At 42.6% G+C, this 18,013-nt stretch overlaps 3 protein-coding genes across 4 annotated transcripts in view; 2 read left to right on the top strand and 1 right to left on the bottom strand.

The window, feature by feature from the left end:
• Positions 1 to 3,357, bottom strand: part of itk (IL2 inducible T cell kinase) — a 10,891-nt gene extending 7,534 nt beyond the window's left edge. The window contains exon 1 of the mRNA XM_031857688.1: positions 1,451 to 3,357. Coding sequence (XP_031713548.1) covers positions 1,451 to 1,518 — 68 coding nt within the window. The 5' untranslated portion in view covers positions 1,519 to 3,357. The remainder of the gene's footprint in view (positions 1 to 1,450) is intronic.
• On the top strand, positions 1,366 to 3,663 carry med7 (mediator complex subunit 7). The gene is made up of 2 exons (XM_031857694.1): positions 1,366 to 1,786; positions 2,646 to 3,663. The coding sequence occupies exon 2, from the start codon at positions 2,655 to 2,657 to the stop codon at positions 3,414 to 3,416; it is 762 nt and encodes a 253-aa protein (XP_031713554.1). The 5' UTR covers positions 1,366 to 1,786; positions 2,646 to 2,654; the 3' UTR covers positions 3,417 to 3,663.
• A 97-nt stretch (positions 3,664 to 3,760) lies between these two features.
• lonrf4 (LON peptidase N-terminal domain and ring finger 4) lies at positions 3,761 to 17,215 on the top strand. 2 transcript variants are annotated; one of them, XM_031857693.1, is made up of 12 exons: positions 3,761 to 3,840; positions 7,220 to 7,338; positions 7,901 to 8,023; positions 8,765 to 8,953; positions 9,062 to 9,173; positions 9,346 to 9,421; positions 9,645 to 9,759; positions 10,172 to 10,293; positions 10,405 to 10,563; positions 12,118 to 12,280; positions 12,366 to 12,515; positions 13,642 to 17,215. In XM_031857693.1, exons 2-12 carry the CDS (start codon positions 7,273 to 7,275, stop codon positions 13,789 to 13,791), a joined length of 1,425 nt encoding a protein of 474 aa, XP_031713553.1. In that variant the 5' UTR covers positions 3,761 to 3,840; positions 7,220 to 7,272; the 3' UTR covers positions 13,792 to 17,215. The 2 variants fall into 2 exon arrangements, with proteins under 2 accessions (XP_031713553.1, XP_031713552.1); XM_031857692.1 differs by lacking the exon at positions 3,761 to 3,840 and adding an exon at positions 3,852 to 5,591.
• The last annotated feature ends 798 nt before the right edge of the window (positions 17,216 to 18,013 follow it).

Genomic DNA, 18,013 nt, shown 5'->3' with positions numbered 1-18,013 from the left:
ACACACACACACACACACACACACACACACACACACACACACACACAAGCACAAGCACTTACATGTACTTTCACTAGCTATGTTGCAATAAGCCAGTGTGTGCAGCAATAGGAAGGCGATTCTTTAATCTCTGCACTTCTGAACATTTTCCACCAAAGGTATGCAGCTTGTATTGTACTCTGACAATGGCATAAAGTTTTGGTAAAAATGTAAAGACTGGATAGGGGTGGTAATTTCACAAAATATTGAGAGCATAAACTAAAACTCATATCTGTCTCTGATTTCATACAGCAGTCGTGAGATATGTTTTCTGTTTTTGTGTCTTTTTTTAATGTCTCTCTGTCTTTCTACCTTACAATAATCAGACAAATAGAGACCGATTCTAATTGAGGGTTCTAAACTGAAACTCTTCATTCTCACAAGACATAGAATAGCACCACCATCAGGAAAGTTGTTCCTACAATTTAGCTTGCATTCAAATTTTGGATGAGATTGTACCACCATCTGGTCTGGCACAATATTCACTGAAGGAAAGGCCTTCTTTTGTAAAAAGACAAAGAGGGTAGAAAAGGAAAACAATGGAAGAAAATCATTGTTGAGGATTAAAAAAACAAAACTTTTTAACATTTAGTATAGGGGTAAAATTATTTCTATTTAATATTTCTATTATTTTGAACGGTGTAAAAGTGTTATATCACATATGCACTCTACTATGAGATTAGTAAAAAGAAAATCGAATTTTTGACATTTCAAAATAAACTTCCAGGCCCTTTATAAAGATTGAAAAATGTAAATGAATGTTGTCCAATTTGAGCATTTCAATATCTACAATCTCATTAAAAAAAATAAAAATGTATAAAGTTTGTTTGTTTTCATGATTAAACAAAATCAGATTGAAGGACTTTATATACAATAATGTCCACAGCTGTCTGCAAAATGATCCTGCATTGGACTGGAGGCTGTATCACATATGACTGACTTTACAACTGACTTTATTAACAACTAATACATTTTCAGTTTGTTATTGTACAATATAAATTTACATTGCTCATTTCTGTACTTTCTAAAACCTGATACAATGTTGTGTAATTGTATGCCTCAAGTAACTGATGATGGTTGTGTTCTGCAATTGTATTTTAGATTTTTAACTCTGGAAAACATTTTGTGCATTTTGCTTGAAACGTGTTGAAATAATCTATAATAATAATTATGAGTATTATCACTATTATAATTAGTAGTAGTGGCAGTATTGTCATTATTATTAATGGTCGTATTATTTTTCCAGGTTTTTGTTCACACGAAGGCCGTTTTGGCTAAAACATTTTATAGAGCCTAATGTCATAAAAATTACAACTAATTAAATTAACGTCACTGTATAAATGCTTTATTATCATAAGGGACATGTTTTATAATGAGCAAGCAACAAATGATGCCGTAAAAAGAAGCGTACCTTTTTACGTTGCATCCCACCATCACCATAAGAATGACGCTTTTATCACTACAAGACAACCATGGCATTATAAACAAAAAAACATTTGTCCAGCCGGCTCTGCGTTTGTCATGCTTCTAAATATTAAGACTACTCAGTTTTTAGTGTGTTGTTCAGGTACAGCCCAATCCGCACGACCACATGTCGTCACGAGTATACTTCAGCCAATGGGATTGGAGCAGAGACGAACGGTGACGTCAGTGAATGGAAGGAGCTAAGCTAGTCATGAGCGTAGATATTTCTGTGACATTTCATATCTAAGGTCTACATTCAGCAACTAAGGAGTCGTTTTAAGAGGTGCGTAGTAGAATCGTCGCTGTCTTTTTGTCATTCGCTTAGTTTGTGGCAATGTTACCGACGTAACGAAGCTAGGTAGCAGAGGCTGGCAGAGGTACTGCTAGCCCAATACTAGCCACATAGCTAGTTAGCTACATTCTTCCTCTGAACCACAGTGGTTCTGCTAACACCTAAGTGCATCTAGTTGTATGTTGAGATACACATTCGACAACGTGAATACTGTTTTAGTTATCGATAGTACGTGCTCACCAATTGTTAGGACCATTAACTGGGCGCTAACGTAACTAGCATCGCTCGCTCATTACGTTAGCCCTCACCATGTCTGACAACTAGCATGCTAACTTTGTTCATGCATACTTATTATGGGGAAGATCTTACCGCTTCTGCGAATGGAAGCGGACGTATGTAGCCTCGGTTGTCGGCAAAAGCACAACTTTTAAAGTTTTTTTCCCCTCAAAGGTAGAAACTGACTAAATTTAAATTGGCTAACGTTGTAGACATGTTGTATTTAAACACATTTGAATGGTTTTGTGAAGCTTACTTAACACATTACTGCTTTGAAGTACTTTTCAATACTGATGCCTTTCTTTGCAATGAGTACTTGTACTCTCGACATATTTGCCTGGAGTGTTGCTCAACTTGTGTGCTTTTGTATAACACTTTTTTTTAGCTTTTAGACATGACGCTTTTTAAGTACTTACAGTACAGCTAAAATTGTATAGATGAAACCTAAAGTGGTTTATTTAAATTCACAACTGGCATACAAAATGCAACTGATTTCTTATTAAAAAAAGCAAAGAACTTGTTTTGCATCGCTTGGTAAAGAAAACTGATTTTCACATTTTTGTTACTGTTTCAGGTCAGCATCATGGGTGAACCACAGCAGGTTAGTGCCCTGCCTCCTCCACCTATGCAGTACATCAAAGAGTACACCGATGAAAACATCCGCAAGGGTCTGGCTCCTAAGCCCCCTCCACCCATCAGAGACAGCTACATGATGTTTGGCAACCAGTTCCAGTGCGATGAACTCATCATCCGGCCGCTGGAGAGCCAGGGCATTGAGAGGCTCCATCCTATGCAGTTTGACCACAAACGGGAGCTTAAGAAGCTCAACATGTCCATTCTTGTGAACTTTCTGGACCTGCTGGACATCCTTATCAAAAGCCCCGGCAGTATCAAGCGTGAGGAGAAGCTGGAGGACTTGAAGCTTCTGTTTGTACACATGCACCACCTGATAAATGAGTACAGGCCACATCAAGCCAGGGAGACATTGAGGGTGATGATGGAGGTGCAGAAGAGACAGAGGCTAGAGACAGCTGAGAGGTTCCAGAAACATCTGGAGAGGGTGGTGGAGATGATCCAGGGGTGCCTTGCCTCGTTACCCGATGACTTGCCACAGATGGAGGGTTCGGATGGCGTTGGCGATGGGCCAAGGATCGTGTCTGCAGGATCTACTGTTGGTTCTTCTGGACAGGCCCCCCGGCTCAAAACAGAACCAATGGATGTAGAGGAGGCAGGTGCCAGCTGTATGGCAGCAGGTCACCAGGACAAGAGCGTCCCTACGTTAAAGAGGGAAAAAATGTTGGACAAGGATGCTGCCATGTGCAGTATTATTGATGAAATTGCTTAAGTTGAGTAGTTGTTTCTTTTTCTACACCTAAACTGTTTGTATGCTGTATGTACATAGTAAGTATGAAAAACGTTTGCTGTGTTTTCACTGGGCCTGAAATCCTATCTGGAGTTGGATGCCGTTTTATTTAACAACCATTATGTAGATATTATTAACAGTCCCTGTGAAGGTAAACATTAGACAGATTAACTGGGGTTGCCAACTTTCCGTTTTTGTAATAAAACCAATAAAGACATTTCCAATTCCAGTAGAAGTGCAATGCAGTCGCTCCAGTGTTCATTAAACCCATCAATGTTTTTAGGGAAACTGCTTCATACCACAGAGACCTAATGTATTTAAACCCATTATGTGTTGACGTTCCATCATTTCAGACATCATCTAAGAGCTGTCGCCACGTTGCACACTAGAGAGTGGTCATGGGAAGGTCAGTATGTATGGGCTCACTCCTCCCTCACTTTACTTCTAATGGAATCACAGAACAATATAAAACGTCTTTTGTTGCCGTGTTTGTGTAACACTTTCTTCTGGCAGCAGCAGCGGTTTAATTTTGCCAACTCTACCATGCGTGCATCTCCTCAGAAGGATCCAAATTTCCTTAATGCAACACAGTACATTTTAATGTTGAAATATACCTATTTGTATGACTTCTGTGACCAGGCGGTTTTACTGGCGTGTTTGCCAAGTCTAGTCCTAGTGTAGCAGAGAGTCAACAGAAATAATGTTTCATTGAAAACAACAAACGTGGAACCTTTCTTTGTCTGTTAAGTAATATGTGCTTGGGAAAGCTGCGTAAGGTAAATTTGGGCTTTCTATATGCATGTGCTATAATAAGCTCTAACAGGTGTCTTTGCGGCCCTCAGAGGCCGCAGGCTTTAATAATGTGAATGTAAGAAGGCTGAAAGCCTCATTTGACCCTGGGTGACTTCCATACTCACTTGTGTACAGAAACTTAGCCTGCATATGCAGTTTGCACCTCTACGAAGGCGTTTACGCTCTTTTCTGACATTACACAATGTTGCCATGTTTGCACGTGGCTTCATTTCACACACATGTAAGTGAAAAAAAGAGTCCCCCTCGACTGTTATTATCCTCTGCTGGGATTCCCTTTAACCACGACAGCGTAATTTCCATATTCTGCACCCTTGAGTTGAATTATTATCACTCCAGTCACTAGACGCACGAGCCTATCAACTCCTGCTCAGCACCCATCACGTTTTTATTCTATAGAATATCAAAAACCAAGAACTTTTGTCGCAGAAATTATGTTACGAAACTCGGCATCCTTGGCTTTCACAACAGGGCGGAACGCCAGCCTCTCAGCCAATAGGGCTGCGCGCTGCTGCGCCACGTGATCCTTATTTATGTAATGTGATGGTGTTACACAGTAACCCACCTTTGTGGCTGTGCATACATCGAAACAGCGGGTTTGAAAGCCAGACAACGACTACTTAAAAGAAAAGAGTACTAATGGGAAAATATTCTGGCGTGGTTCAGTGTTGCGTTTATGGAGTTCAGAGCGGGGCGTTGAATTGGGAGAGTTTTGTTTTATTCAGCGTGCGTGAACGGGGAAGACGTTAGGAGTCCCAAACCGAAGACGAAGTTAGGGTTAGAAATGGACAGTGTCAATGGATACATCTTATCTGCAAAGGGAATTTGTAAGGTGAGGGTAATAGCTCAAATTTAGCCTAGTTAGACAGAAACGGATGTGATCAAATTCACTGTATCGCTAGCTCTCAGTGTGTTAATGGTCCATGCAGTACTATTACACAGACCAGCCTCTCCATCTGCATCGCTTTGACGGGAAAAAAAAGCAACACTTTACCGGGTGGGACTTTCTTTTTTCATTTTTTTTTCACCGGTGACATAACCCATCCACCATGGATCTGCTGGAGTGTCCGCTCTGTCTCTTCCTGATGTGCGAGCCGGTGACCATGTCGTGCGGTCACACGTTTTGCCGGAGATGCGTGGGGGGCTACCTCCCGTCCAAATGCCCGTCGTGCAAAGAGAGGTTAAAACAACGAGAGGTGAAAAGCATGAGGAACAACGTCTTGCTCATCAGCGTCGTGGAGAAGTGCTGCCCCGGCGAGACGAAGACGACGTGCCATTTACAGGAGAAGCTCAAAGCCAACGACTTCACCGAAGCTTTACGCATCGCAAGCGAGGGGCTCCACTTAGGTAAGGGGACACGTGCAGGGACAACACTGCAGACGGCGGTCGCATCGCAGATGTTTGTTTGCGGGAAGGTCAATTATGGACGAACAGTTACCTAAGGGCACACTTTCATAAAGGGAGGCAGACAGTATGGTGTCCCACTTTTACGCACTGCTCAACAGTTTGGGCTGTGGCCCCAGTGATGGTGTCTGGATGGTGTGTCCCGATCTGCTCCCTAGAACACAGTCATAGTGTGCGCAGCAGTGAGATGCAGGAGGTGAATTTGTCAAGGAAAAATAAGTTAGTGTCTTTCAAAGCGCAGATCTGGATGACATGGGATTCACTATATCCCCTGTCTGAGGCTATCGATGACCTGAATGTATAACTGGGTCAGTGAACTGTCTCCAGTGTTTCTCTGTGTGCACACAGTAGTGTTTCAGGAGATACTTAGCCTGCATTAGTCTGGTCCAACATTTCCTTTGTGTGAGTCACACAGGCTAAGTTGCAGCCACAGCAGCTGCCAGAGTCAGCTTTCTGGACACCTCTGCTGTCACATTAGGGTCGTAAATGGTGAGGAGGAAGTGGTGTAATATTTTCACAGGTTTCATAGAAACACCAAACAGATCTTCTCTAATATCTGTGCCGTCACTGATCCTCTGCACTGCACCCTCTGCATGTGCAACTGACCTTATTTTCTCCGTGCGGCAGTGAGGAGGTTAAGAGGGACAACTTGTGCCATAGATGAGGTTATCTGGTCACTATAGGTGTCCTGGGGATCGCGGTGAGTGTTTTCAGTTGAGTTACTCTACACGTCTGCCGTCTCTGCCAGCCCAATCAAACACTGCTGCTTCCCTTGCTCCAGCCCTCTTTTTTTTTTTGTCCTTGTGTAACAATCCGTTTTTTCCACTTGCCATTGAAGGTTTTGGGGGTTGTGCCTCGAATTCTTCCTGTAATATTTCATAATGTGGGCATTGTTGAGCACCGGCTGTAATTATTAAGGCCTTACAACAAAACGTGGCTTGACCTGAGCAACATCTTTATGTAACAGTGACTCTCTGCCACCTGCCACATGTTGGTGTCGCAGGTGTATTTGAGTGTTTGTTTTGTACGTCACACATAAACAGTTAAACATCAACAGAAACGGGACGTGATTGTGCGCATGCAACACTTATGTAACAATCCAGTCTTAACTTTACGAGTTTGAACTTTTCTGTATACAAATCTAACCTGGTGCTTCATCGAAGACAATCTGTTTTGGGAGGGGGGGGGGGACACACCCATTTGTGAATGATGCATAAACTCACCGTTAACGTAACATTGTTTTAGGCTTGTGTAATTACACTGTTGTAGAAAGCTTATATAAATTGAACTTTACAAAGTGTATAATGGACGTGGCTAAGAAAGAGCATTGAATGCGGATCAGTAAACGCCCTGCTGTGCAGTGTTTAGATTTCACGTCATGTTTCAAAGCAAGCAGAACCACAGTATGCAGGCTGCTGCGTGCCTGTCATTACATGTTGAATGATTATATGGAGAAAGGCGTGTAAATAGATTGAAGCATTAAAGCCACAGCTCTGCAAGTAATATCTCCTCCCTTTCTCTGTTTCTTCCCCTCTCTCTCTCCTACCTTCTATTTTTGTGTGTGTCCTTAGTCCCCAATGATCAGAGTTTGAAGCTGCATAGAGCCGAAGCTAACTGGGGCCTGATGCGTTTCTCCGACGCTCTGACAGACCTCGACTACCTCTGCTGCCTTCGTCCTAACTGGACCGAGGTGAGAGACACGAACCAATCGGTTGAAGCCGTGCATTAAGAGTGCCGTATGTAAAGCTTGCCCTTAACACTTCGGTCCGCCCCTGTGGTGCTGCGACCTCCGCTGAACTGCGCTCCGTCGGTTGGTTTTGTAACATGCATGTAAACAGCTTTGCACACCTTGTCTCGGTGTGCAAAGCTGAGGCCTTTAGAGACATTTTCTCTGCTTGTATTGCTGTTATGTCATTTGCAAAGTTATGCAAACAGCTACTTATTTCATAATGTCATTTAGCCAGTGGGTGGCTCCGTGTAAATGCAAAAACACCCACTGGATAAAATCATTTATATTGTTTCATTTGGTTTCCCCTAGAGATGTGTTGTATTACTTACAAACGTCACGTCACATTTTACTATTCACAAGTAGGAAAACAAATATGATAAGCGTTATATCATGCCACGACGCAATTCAGGTAATTCAGATTGATGACGTTGCGTAGAAGTGTTGTGTTCTCTGCAGCGAGGCGCTTTAGACGCCTCATTCGTCCATACAGGCAGCGCTGTGCTGACGTCCTCTCTTTGTGCAGGGCTTCTTTCGTAAAGGGACTGTGCTGCTGGAAATGGGTCAGCAGACGGACGCCCTCGTCCAGTTCCATCGTTGCCTAAAACTTCAAGCTGACTTTGTCCCTGCAAAGAGCCAGATCCAGAAGGTTTGTTTGAGGGTAGCGTTTGTATAGATTGATACAATTCCACGTTTTTGTTGTTGTTGTTGTTGTTTTTCCCCCTGCAAACTGATGAGACCGACAAGGAACAAGTTTACTCGGGAGACTTTGGCCTTTTAGAGTGTGAGCTGCAGTATGAACCGATTAGCTCACAGCACTGCTATCAGACACATCATGTGCTCATTTGTAAGTAGATCGATTCACTCGGTTCCATAAACGATGAGTCTGTGTTGGTTAGAATAGATGGAATCTTGTCTGATTTCTCATTATAGGTCACATTATGGTTCATATGTTTAGAAGCCAAAGATTTAGGTTTTTTTTTTTTGTTGCTTTGCTTAAAAAACATTTATTTTCAGTTAAATTTTTATTTTTCTGAAGTTTTGGTCGTGTGAATTTATTCTTCCTACGTATATTTAACTATTAAATTATTGTTGTAATTTTCCATTTTTATTAGTAGTACTAGAAGTGTTGGTTGTAATCTTAGTATTGATACTAATTAACTTCTTAAAAAATATTAACTTCCACAGTCATTTCAATTTAATACATCTTTAATTTTAGAAATTAGGTTCAATGCATTTTACATGCAAAGTGAATCCAATATATACATCCACATTGAACTTAAATTGTATTCCAAAATGACCAACAATGGCTTTTTATCATTTGATTTGATCATTCATCATAATACCTTTATGTGACTCATTTGTATCTCGCCATGAATTCAAATGGCAGATTCTGGAGGTGGAGGGCATGGCAGTGCCGGACGAGGTGTCCTGCCTCTTGCAAGTGGTGTCCGAGTACTTGAAAGGGCCCTGTCCCATTACCAGCCTCAGCGGCTCTCAGGGGCCGACTCACCCCGAGGGCCTCAAACGTCCACGCGGGGATGACGGAGAGGGAAACGAGGGGAGAGAGGCCCACCAGGTGAGCTCTCATGTGCACTCTAGTGTCTGGTTAGAACCGTTAGCTGCTGAAATGCAACAGTAAACCCTAACTTACAAAACTGCGCGTCTCTCTGGTTCCACGATGAAGCACAACACGGGTACCGAGTGCTGCCTCAGCCTCTGCCAAGCTGTTTCCTTCCTCCCGGCTGCGGAAGAGGACGAGGAGATGATGATGAGGAGGGACGACGGGCATGGCAGGGGTACGCACGCAGACACACATTTGTTATAAATTGTCCTCATCGTGAATCATCGTCGCTACAAACAGCTTTACCACAACACCAGATGGTTTGAAAATTGCATAATAATTACTAGTTCTTCCTCAGCGGGGCAAAATCATCATCAGCGCTTAAAAGTCTCTTTTCTGTCTCTTAGGTGAAAGCGGTCACAGCAGAGAGAAAACTCTGGGAGTTCTCACCGTGTCGGACTTTGAGTGCCCTCTCTGCATTAGGTGGGTGTCCCGGTGCATTGGCTCTAATCAATAATGCATCGCTGTCTGTACCTTGTCTGCTCTGGTGTCACATCAGGTTGACCCTATCCTCCTCTCTGGCTGGTTAATGTTTAGCGCGCTTACACTAGACGCGCACAAACACTCACCAGACGTACGGCCGCTGTGCAAATAGCACGAATGTCCTTACTCGACGTTAACGTATGTCTCCTTCTGTCGTCTGAAGGTTGTTTTTTGAGCCAGTCACTACTCCCTGTGGTCACACCTTCTGTAAAAACTGCATAGAGAGGAGTCTGGACCACAACCTCCGCTGTCCACTCTGCAAACAGCCACTACAAGAGGTAACCACCTACAGACACTTTCATATGCCTATTTTTAACAACATGAATATGTTTCTACTATCCTACTTGATTTTTATGACAACTCATCTGCTTAATTCCCATAAAGGTACAGGCCGAGACAACTTCCTGCTTCCTCACTCCTATGTTTTGTTTTCTGGTGACAAACGGTCACACCTATGATAAACAGTACTGTCATAACAACTGTGTTTATACATTTATCTACTGGCATACACAGTATGCAAACTATTGCAAAAATATTGTGGTACTTTGATTAGGTTTACCGTCTACATTTCTAACAGGTAATAATTAGTAATTGTATCGGAATACATTTTTAAAGTAACCCTCCCAGGTCTGCTCATAAGCATCATAATGTTGCTATTATGGCTGATTGATTTCACTTTTCTCTTCCCAGTACTTCAAAAACAGGAAGTACAACCCCACAGTTCTGCTTCAGGACATCATGACCCGCCTTTTTCCCTCCCCGCTGGCTGAGAGGAAACAGGTCCATGACACCGAGATGGCTGAACTGTCCAAGTACGCACCCACCTCACGCGATCTACACTTCATTCTAGCAACTTACACCTTGCCTTATCCTCACAGTTCTGTCCCTTATTTATTTGTATTTATTGTCTCCTCCTTCTGTAGTCTAACTACAGACATCCCTATATTTGTTTGCACGGTGGCCTACCCTGGAGTGCCGTGCCCGCTGCACATCTTTGAGCCTCGATATCGGCTGATGATGCGCCGCTGCATGGAGACTGGCACCAAACAGTTTGGCATGTGCTGCTATGAGCATGGCAAGGGGTATGCAATTTACTCTTTTTTTGGTTTTAATTATCTATAGCAACCTATTTAATTGAGAATTGTGGATTTGGGTTGATAATAATGTCCGAATGTTTGCCGCATCAAAATATAGGCAGTTTTGAACCAAGCGAGGTAAAGGCCCCGTACATTCACACAGGTTTCGGAGCATGGAGAGACCGTGTTTGACATTTACCGAACTGTGAAGCTTTGCAGCAAGCTAGGTGGAACCTGACGGGATCGTCAGCACGGCTAGCACAAGCAGACAGCCCATTGGGCAAAGTTATATCAGTCAGAAGTGATCCTGAGTGGGTGGTAAATAGCAGCATGGTCACCAATCTGGTGTGAGAGCTGCTGGATATTTTCATCCTCCACCAGATATGTGTTCCTCGTTCCCCTGTACATAATGTCGTAATGGTGCATTAAATATCAGGCACGATTATTACCTAAACTAATATTGAAATATGCAAAATAATGTATGAAAGCATTTTGTTGCTGAAACTCATTGATTATGCAGTTTGTCTAAGTCTGCCTCGTTTAAAACACGTTTCAGTAGTTCTTGTGAGATTAGTTCCCCCTTTCTCTTCAACATTAATTGCAGTGACGGGACACTTTGCTGAGCTTATACCAAGATGAGGTATTTTGTGTGGACAGTGCAGGTAAAAAAAACAAAAAAGAAAAGTACTTCTGAACACTTTTTAAAGTCCATGAAGCCCTGCTTTATTGAATACATTTACATGCACCAAATATTCAAATTGTTACCCTTACTTTGAAAAAGACAATATTCCTAATACAATGAAGATGAATATTCCGCTAATATTCCCGTTTACATGCAGCCGTGCACATTCCAATTAATGTAAAATTACCCCAAGCTGCCTCCTCATCACTGGGACCAGTGAATCCCACGTCAACGCCATTCTCGCCTGCGTTTTGACGGGTCGATGGCCTAACAAGTCCTTTATCAAGTCAATTAAGCCACGATGGAAAAGTGGTATGGCAGGTTGCCGCTCGAGTCATTTTGCTTTCCTCAGAAATGTGGGCTTTTCTTTAGGGCATGCATCTCTACTCCAGCTTTGCAAACGACTGACTAGTTGGTTTGTGTTCAACACACAGAGCCAGTCGTCAACAGGAACGAGGCCATGTGTAGTAAAGTGCCGTAAAAACCCCGACTGAGAAGCATATTCCGAATGCGCTGTACACATGTCCAAAGAATGCTCCTAAAACCTGAATAATAACGGCATAGCCCACATGTAAACATAGTCATTGTGTGGTGTTGGAGAGATTAATCACCTTAGTGATTCGCAAGCAACGGTATCCGTATCTTTGATCAATCAGGGGTTATAAAATAGACAAAATGTATGTACTCGTATTCTTTCATACGGTAGTTGTCCCTAAAAAGCGCACATAATATAAAATGTTTGAATACATTTTTGGCTCAAAATGATCCGGATTTTGTTCAACGAAGATGAATATTACATTTTTGTTTTGACTGAAAACACCAAAAATCCCATTAATAAATAAAAGGTACTACGGATTGAAGACTTGGTTTTGCCTCAGGTTTGCAGACTATGGGTGCATGTTGGAAATCAACAGTCTGGAGCAGCTGGCCGATGGCCGGTCCTACGTGGACGCAGCGGGAGGCAACAGATTCAAAGTGGTCAAGAGAAGTCAGCGAGATGGCTACCACACCGCTGATATCGAGTACCTGGAGGACCTCAAGGTCAGGATCGCTAAACTACAGCAACATTCAAAGAAGATGCACAAGGAAAATATCACAACCTCTTCTTATCTCTTCTCTTGTCCAGGTTGATGGTGGCGAGTTGGAGCTTTTGGAGCACCTCCACGACAGCGTGTACCAGCAGGCTCAGGACTGGTACCAGCGCCTCGGCAACCGCATTCGCGAGCAGATCAACAGACAGTACGGCACCATGCCAGACAAGGAGGAAAACATTCAGGTTGGGCTTTTTACTGTAACAACAAATGTCTCTCACCGTATCCAGGAACCACTGAAGTCATAATGTTTCCTTGCTGACCAGAGCAGCATTTAGTGGCTAATAAGCATGGACACTAAACATTCCTACAAACCACTGCCTGTCATTATTTTCTTGTTATTTTTCTTTAAATTCAGTTTTATCCATGCTCCGTTCATTTCAGCATGGAATGGAAAAATATCTAAATCCAGCTTTCAATAAGTAATTCTGCACAAAGAAAATAACTGCACTCAGAGCTCCATTACTGCACGGTGGAAACATCAACAACAGTAAAAATAGACACGATGCTCACAGGGAAGTAGCTTCAGTTCAATGGAAAACATTGGCTTTATTGGAAGGTGAGAAAGACGCAATGTAGAGATCCAAAACATTACAGTATGCATGAAAAGATGATGTGGAAAACTTCAGGTCACTCTTCATTTAGATAAATAGCTTGATGAGCCCCAGTTGTCCTTTCTTGAATGCGTTTATTACGACACAGATCTGATCAGAGAACCATGTATATGTATATATGTGTGTGTGTACACAGACGTACCAAAAGCTTAAAGCAACATTACAGTCGCTCAGCTGTAAAATAATGTGTGTTTTGTAACCCTTGGCCCAGACTTCTTTACCATGGGAGTCGGGACTATCAACATCTTATCTAACCTTCTGGATACCCAGTGCCTGCTTACATAAAGAATGCCAAATGTGAAGGACTGTTGATGCCATGCACTCACTACCGGCAACAGAAGCAACTAAAGCGTGGCCGGCTTCCTTGAAGTGTTGCTCAACCGCTTGTTGGCGTAGCTTTAAAAAAAAAAAAAGTACTGGGAACTGGCCCACGGCTGTTTTCTCTATGGAACGGAGCGGAGCGAAACAAAAACATATCATTGGCTGACACACAGACTTCCATTGAAAATTACTCGTAGCCTGTTGCTGTGTCGGTGACCATCCATTTCTTCACATCTAATACATTTTCTACCACAGTTGGGTAACAGTAATGTCAAGTGATTCGTACTAAAACAAGGCTAATGGGCTGGTGTGGTACGTGATGCATTGTCCTGATCAACAGGTTTCCATTCTAATCCTTTGTTTACCATCCCTCTAGGCCTCCTCCAACGGTCCGGCCTGGTGCTGGTGGCTGCTGTCTGTCCTCCAGCTGGACCCCGCCTATCAAACCACTGTCCTGTCTCTGTCCTCGCTCAAAGACCGCTTGGGACACCTCCGCCTCGTCCTGGAGTACTTCTCTCAGAGCTAGACCCCCACAGCTCAGTGGTACTGTGACAACATCTTAGCCGAGAGTCAGTGGAAACCAATGAATGCATCCACACCGCAGAGTTTGGGGTTGGGCCTCCTCTGAATCTTAACGTCACAGCCCAATGCCAAATCAACCTGGTCTATCAATACACCCTTTTACAGTTTGTAAAGATTGAGGACGTACGTAAGCGTGCGCACGCGGTTTGGCAACAAAAGCAGTCGTTTTTTTTTTTTTAAACAGTCCAGTGGTAGTCAACATGTTTAATAGCTTGCAGCCATAGAAGTCGGCAGTGTTGCGGTTTAACGAGTGACCGTGTCAGCTGGTGACTCTCGGCGTCTGTGGTTGCTCGCAGTGACGGCAGCCGTTGAAAAACACAAAAGGAACGTGAAGGTGTCCCAGTGAAAGCCTTCCAATTAAACTTTGAAATATGGTAAATAACTATTGCTATTATTGAGTCTGCTGTTGGAATATCGATTCTGACAACCAAAACATGCAACAACCAAACGTTTGGATGCTGGCAACAGTTTTAAGTCAATATTTAAAGCTCGCTAACTCATCTGGATGGCTCGGGGCAAAACGCCTCTTCCGTTGCCAACGTGTGCACGCATACCTTTGATGACGTCTGCTGTAAAAGGGTCTATAGCAGAAAGATTTTAGCAAAAAAACAAAAAAAAAAAACTGCAGTTGTACAAAGTTGGGTTTTTGCTGTTTGCATGTTATCTTTCTTACAAGTTTTTTTTTTTTTTTTTTTTTTTTTTTCTTCAAGCGAGGAATTCAAGGGTTCAGAGGTCTTTCTTATTACACGCTGGACTTGCTGCAACAGTAACAACTACAGGGTTGACCAACGATGCTCATTATTTAGGTCAAAAGTGCTAAATTATTGTTTGTTGATCGGCTAAATCAGCTTCAGATAATGGTGCTGAAAATAGGCACTAGGTGTCACTGTTATTTATCATGAACAAGCCGCATCAGCAAAGCTAGTACAGTGTACTGCACCGTCATGTGTTGCCTCTTCAAATCAGACCGGCATTAACATAGCTTCGTTTGGACTTTGCACACCGCAGGATTAAAGTTATTAGGATATTGTTGAAGGGCACTACTTGTAATACTTACATTTGATCTGCTACCATCTATTGGCCTTGGCAGCCATTGACGATGGCTTATTTTATACTGTTGAATAAACGTAAATGATCCCTATTTAGTATTAAATATTGCAATAATTTATAGTTCCACATGGATGAAAGCTGCTGCTGTGACTGCTGGAGGTCTCTCTGGATGCCCGTTTGTCATCATCTGGTGTGAAGTGAAACGACGGCAATGAGGAGACGCAGTCAGCTTTGTTTTACAATACGAGCCGGTGTGATGATGTATGGTGATGGACGCAGCGCTGTGTGCACGCGTGTGTGTACCGGCTGTAAATAATGAGTCGTGTTTCTTTCTCCGTCGCCTATCTCCATATAGCGTGCTATTGTGTTTCGCTACCGTCGCATCAGGCTCTCTCGACAGTGTTCGACATGTCTTTGTGCGGAGATGGTTGTGATATAATTAAGCTAGGGTCAGACTGCTGTGCGTCTGTGTAGGTCGCATCACCTGCGTCGGGCCCCTGCTGCGTCTCCCCGTCTGACTGGCCCCCTGTAAACCACCAGTGATGGTGCCTTTGAGTGCCTGGGCCAACTCGCCAAGAGACCGGCAAGTCTTAGAGTTTTCTACACCACATAATGTGATGCACTTTTCTTTTTTTTTGCCATTGATTTGTGTTGATATAGTGCTACATTCCATGGAATGTTGAAGCTGCAATGTTACGTATAGTTAATTTACTAACAAATACAGGCTTAACTGGGTTTATTTTTTACTTTAATAAACGTGCCATCGATATTTCTATGTTGTGTGTTTTCAAGGAACAGTAAGCTAAATAGTCACTTCGTTTGTTTGTCTACATCACGGACTCCGACGTTGGTCTTCAACCCTCATGCCTTCTCGTGTGGTGGACGTTGAACTACCATCTTTTCACGGCCAACATATCACTTCAAAGAAATAGTCCAGCAAACGCACTGATGGAAGCAGTTTGTGTGATGCAGAACAGCAGCCTTGCTCGTGTGATATTGTAGATATCGTTTAGAATAAAAAGGGGGAATCTTGAGACTTGATACGCACAAAACAATAGTCCCACTAAAGGGCGAAGCAACGGATGGACTGATGGATTCTGAGGCAGCATTGGTTGCGTCACAGACTAACCACTGAACGCTGACCTGGGAACTTACACTCTACTTGAGGTCAAATAACCTTTTTTACCATCTTTTTAAGATTGGTTAATCAACCTCAGTTAATATCTACTGATGTTTTTTGAAGCCGTCCGTGATTGAAATTGGCGTCAAAGACTTTAATGTGCCAGTTATCACAACACGTCTCCAAAGCTAGTATCGTTGATTTCCCTGAAAAAAAAAAAAAAAAAGATACTCATCCTTAAGAAAAAGGTCAGTTTCTCGGTGCTACATGACACGATTAAACCTCACACTCAAATAAAAAAGGATTGAGATTCTTATCGAAGTTTTGTGAATGAGCGGCCTCTTTGTGATAAACGCACGACTACAAGCCCCGCAGCCTGTTGGGCATCTCATCGGAGAAGAAAATATTTTTGCACAATTACTAATTTTGTGCATTTATTGTTTCTCTCTTTTATCAAATCACGCATATTTCTGTGCGTCTCCTTCAGTACTTGTCGCATTTATTGAATACAATAGTGATGTATGTGGTTCACAGTTATCGGTCTCATATTCGTTTTACTTTGTTTCAAACTGAACTTAATCTCTGCGCCAATGTGCGATTTTACATCCTGATAAAATGCTAAATACATTTGAAAAATAAACGATTGTAGCCCACATGGTTTTGATCCAACTAATGGCCAATTTAATGTCTAATTTGCCTTATCTTTTGAAAACTAACCTCTCTCAGCACAGTCAGGACTTTTCATGCACTCAGTATCATTGAGCAGAAAATGTCCAACACAGTTAAAAACAATTTGCACCAAATCCACATTCTCTAATGCAGAACACGGAGCATTATAAGTGACCCGTTCTTGGCAGCGATTGGCCCGTGAGAGCCAGTCTTACACTAGAAAAGCACCATGGTGGTGTGTTCTTGCCGTGTGCCGCAGCTCGCAGGAAATGTTGGCCGGTGTGGTCAGACCGGTCCGTGGACAGTATGAACCAGAGAGACGCGCGTTGTTGTTCCCTACACTCTGTGCTCGGATCACCAACACATTTAAAACACACTGAAACTGAAGCAATTTCTGTTTGATTCACTTGTATTCAGTCCACCTCAAAGCCAAGGGCAGTAAATGATCTTGATCGTATTATTGTTTATTCGCTTGCCCCCCTGGATGACTTTTTAAATGTTATTATAAATAAAGCTTTTCAAAACAAAATCCTGCGTCGTCTTCATTTAATGTGCCCGTTGAGTGTCTGAGCAATTTGAACCGTCATGCGAACCAATTTTTCGGTCATTAAGGCGAAATTACAAGCCAAATGGAAATGGTGGGATCTTTTGCAATTCACAGCATGACAGAAATTGGTAGAAATGGGGGGGGGGGGGGGGACGTGTCTCGCATGTCGATAGCGAGACACGTTTGGCAATGAAACGGTTATAATTACTGCGAGAACGGTGAAGTGCTGCAGCTGCAGGAGTGAAAGAAGCCTCGGGTTTACTCTTGTGGTTAGAAATTCAAATTAGCATTGATAGAATGGGTATTCCCAGCGAATGTCCGATTGGATGATTATATTTAACTCGACTTTATTGTAAGAAATGTACCTATTTATGAATCATGCTGCTTGTTATGATCCCTCATGTGCCGCATATCTGAAATATTATCTTTTCCTGATGTATAAAACAACTCAATTTCACATCCCTCTGTGAATGCAGACTTGTAATAACTTTTAAACATCTTCACTACAACACAATCAAAGAAATGTGAACAAACCGATCCATAAGGGAAAACAACTCGATGCAAACACATGCTATGAACTAACTGTCCACAAGGGGGCAGTCTGTCACTGTGGAGGGACAGTATAGTGTCACACAGATGGACTCCTACTGCAGAAACAGAGAAATCTCATAAGAGTTGCATAAAGGCTCAACATGATCATGTTGGTGTCACCAATAGGGTCAATGGGGAGATTTTGGCTGGCAGGGAGAACCAATCACACGAAACAAGCTGGGAAGGAAG

This window comes from Anarrhichthys ocellatus, unplaced genomic scaffold (genome assembly GCF_004355925.1).
Source record: "Anarrhichthys ocellatus isolate YVR2014 unplaced genomic scaffold, GSC_Weel_1.0 scaffold19, whole genome shotgun sequence".
In the NCBI taxonomy this organism is placed as follows: domain Eukaryota; kingdom Metazoa; phylum Chordata; class Actinopteri; order Perciformes; family Anarhichadidae; genus Anarrhichthys; species Anarrhichthys ocellatus.
Note: the sequence above shows the minus strand (reverse complement) of the source record. Positions and strands in the feature narration are given on the sequence as shown.

Excerpts from the sequence above, each read along its gene's own strand:
- med7 (XM_031857694.1), top strand. The coding sequence starts at position 2,655 with ATGGGTGAACCACAGCAGGTTAGTGCCCTGCCTCCTCCACCTATGCAG.
- lonrf4 (XM_031857692.1), top strand. The coding sequence starts at position 5,294 with ATGGATCTGCTGGAGTGTCCGCTCTGTCTCTTCCTGATGTGCGAGCCG. Across the intron at positions 7,339-7,900 it reads TTCGTCCTAACTGGACCGAG|GGCTTCTTTCGTAAAGGGAC; the intron begins GTGAGAGACACG and ends CTCTTTGTGCAG. Across the intron at positions 9,760-10,171 it reads GCAAACAGCCACTACAAGAG|TACTTCAAAAACAGGAAGTA; the intron begins GTAACCACCTAC and ends TTCTCTTCCCAG.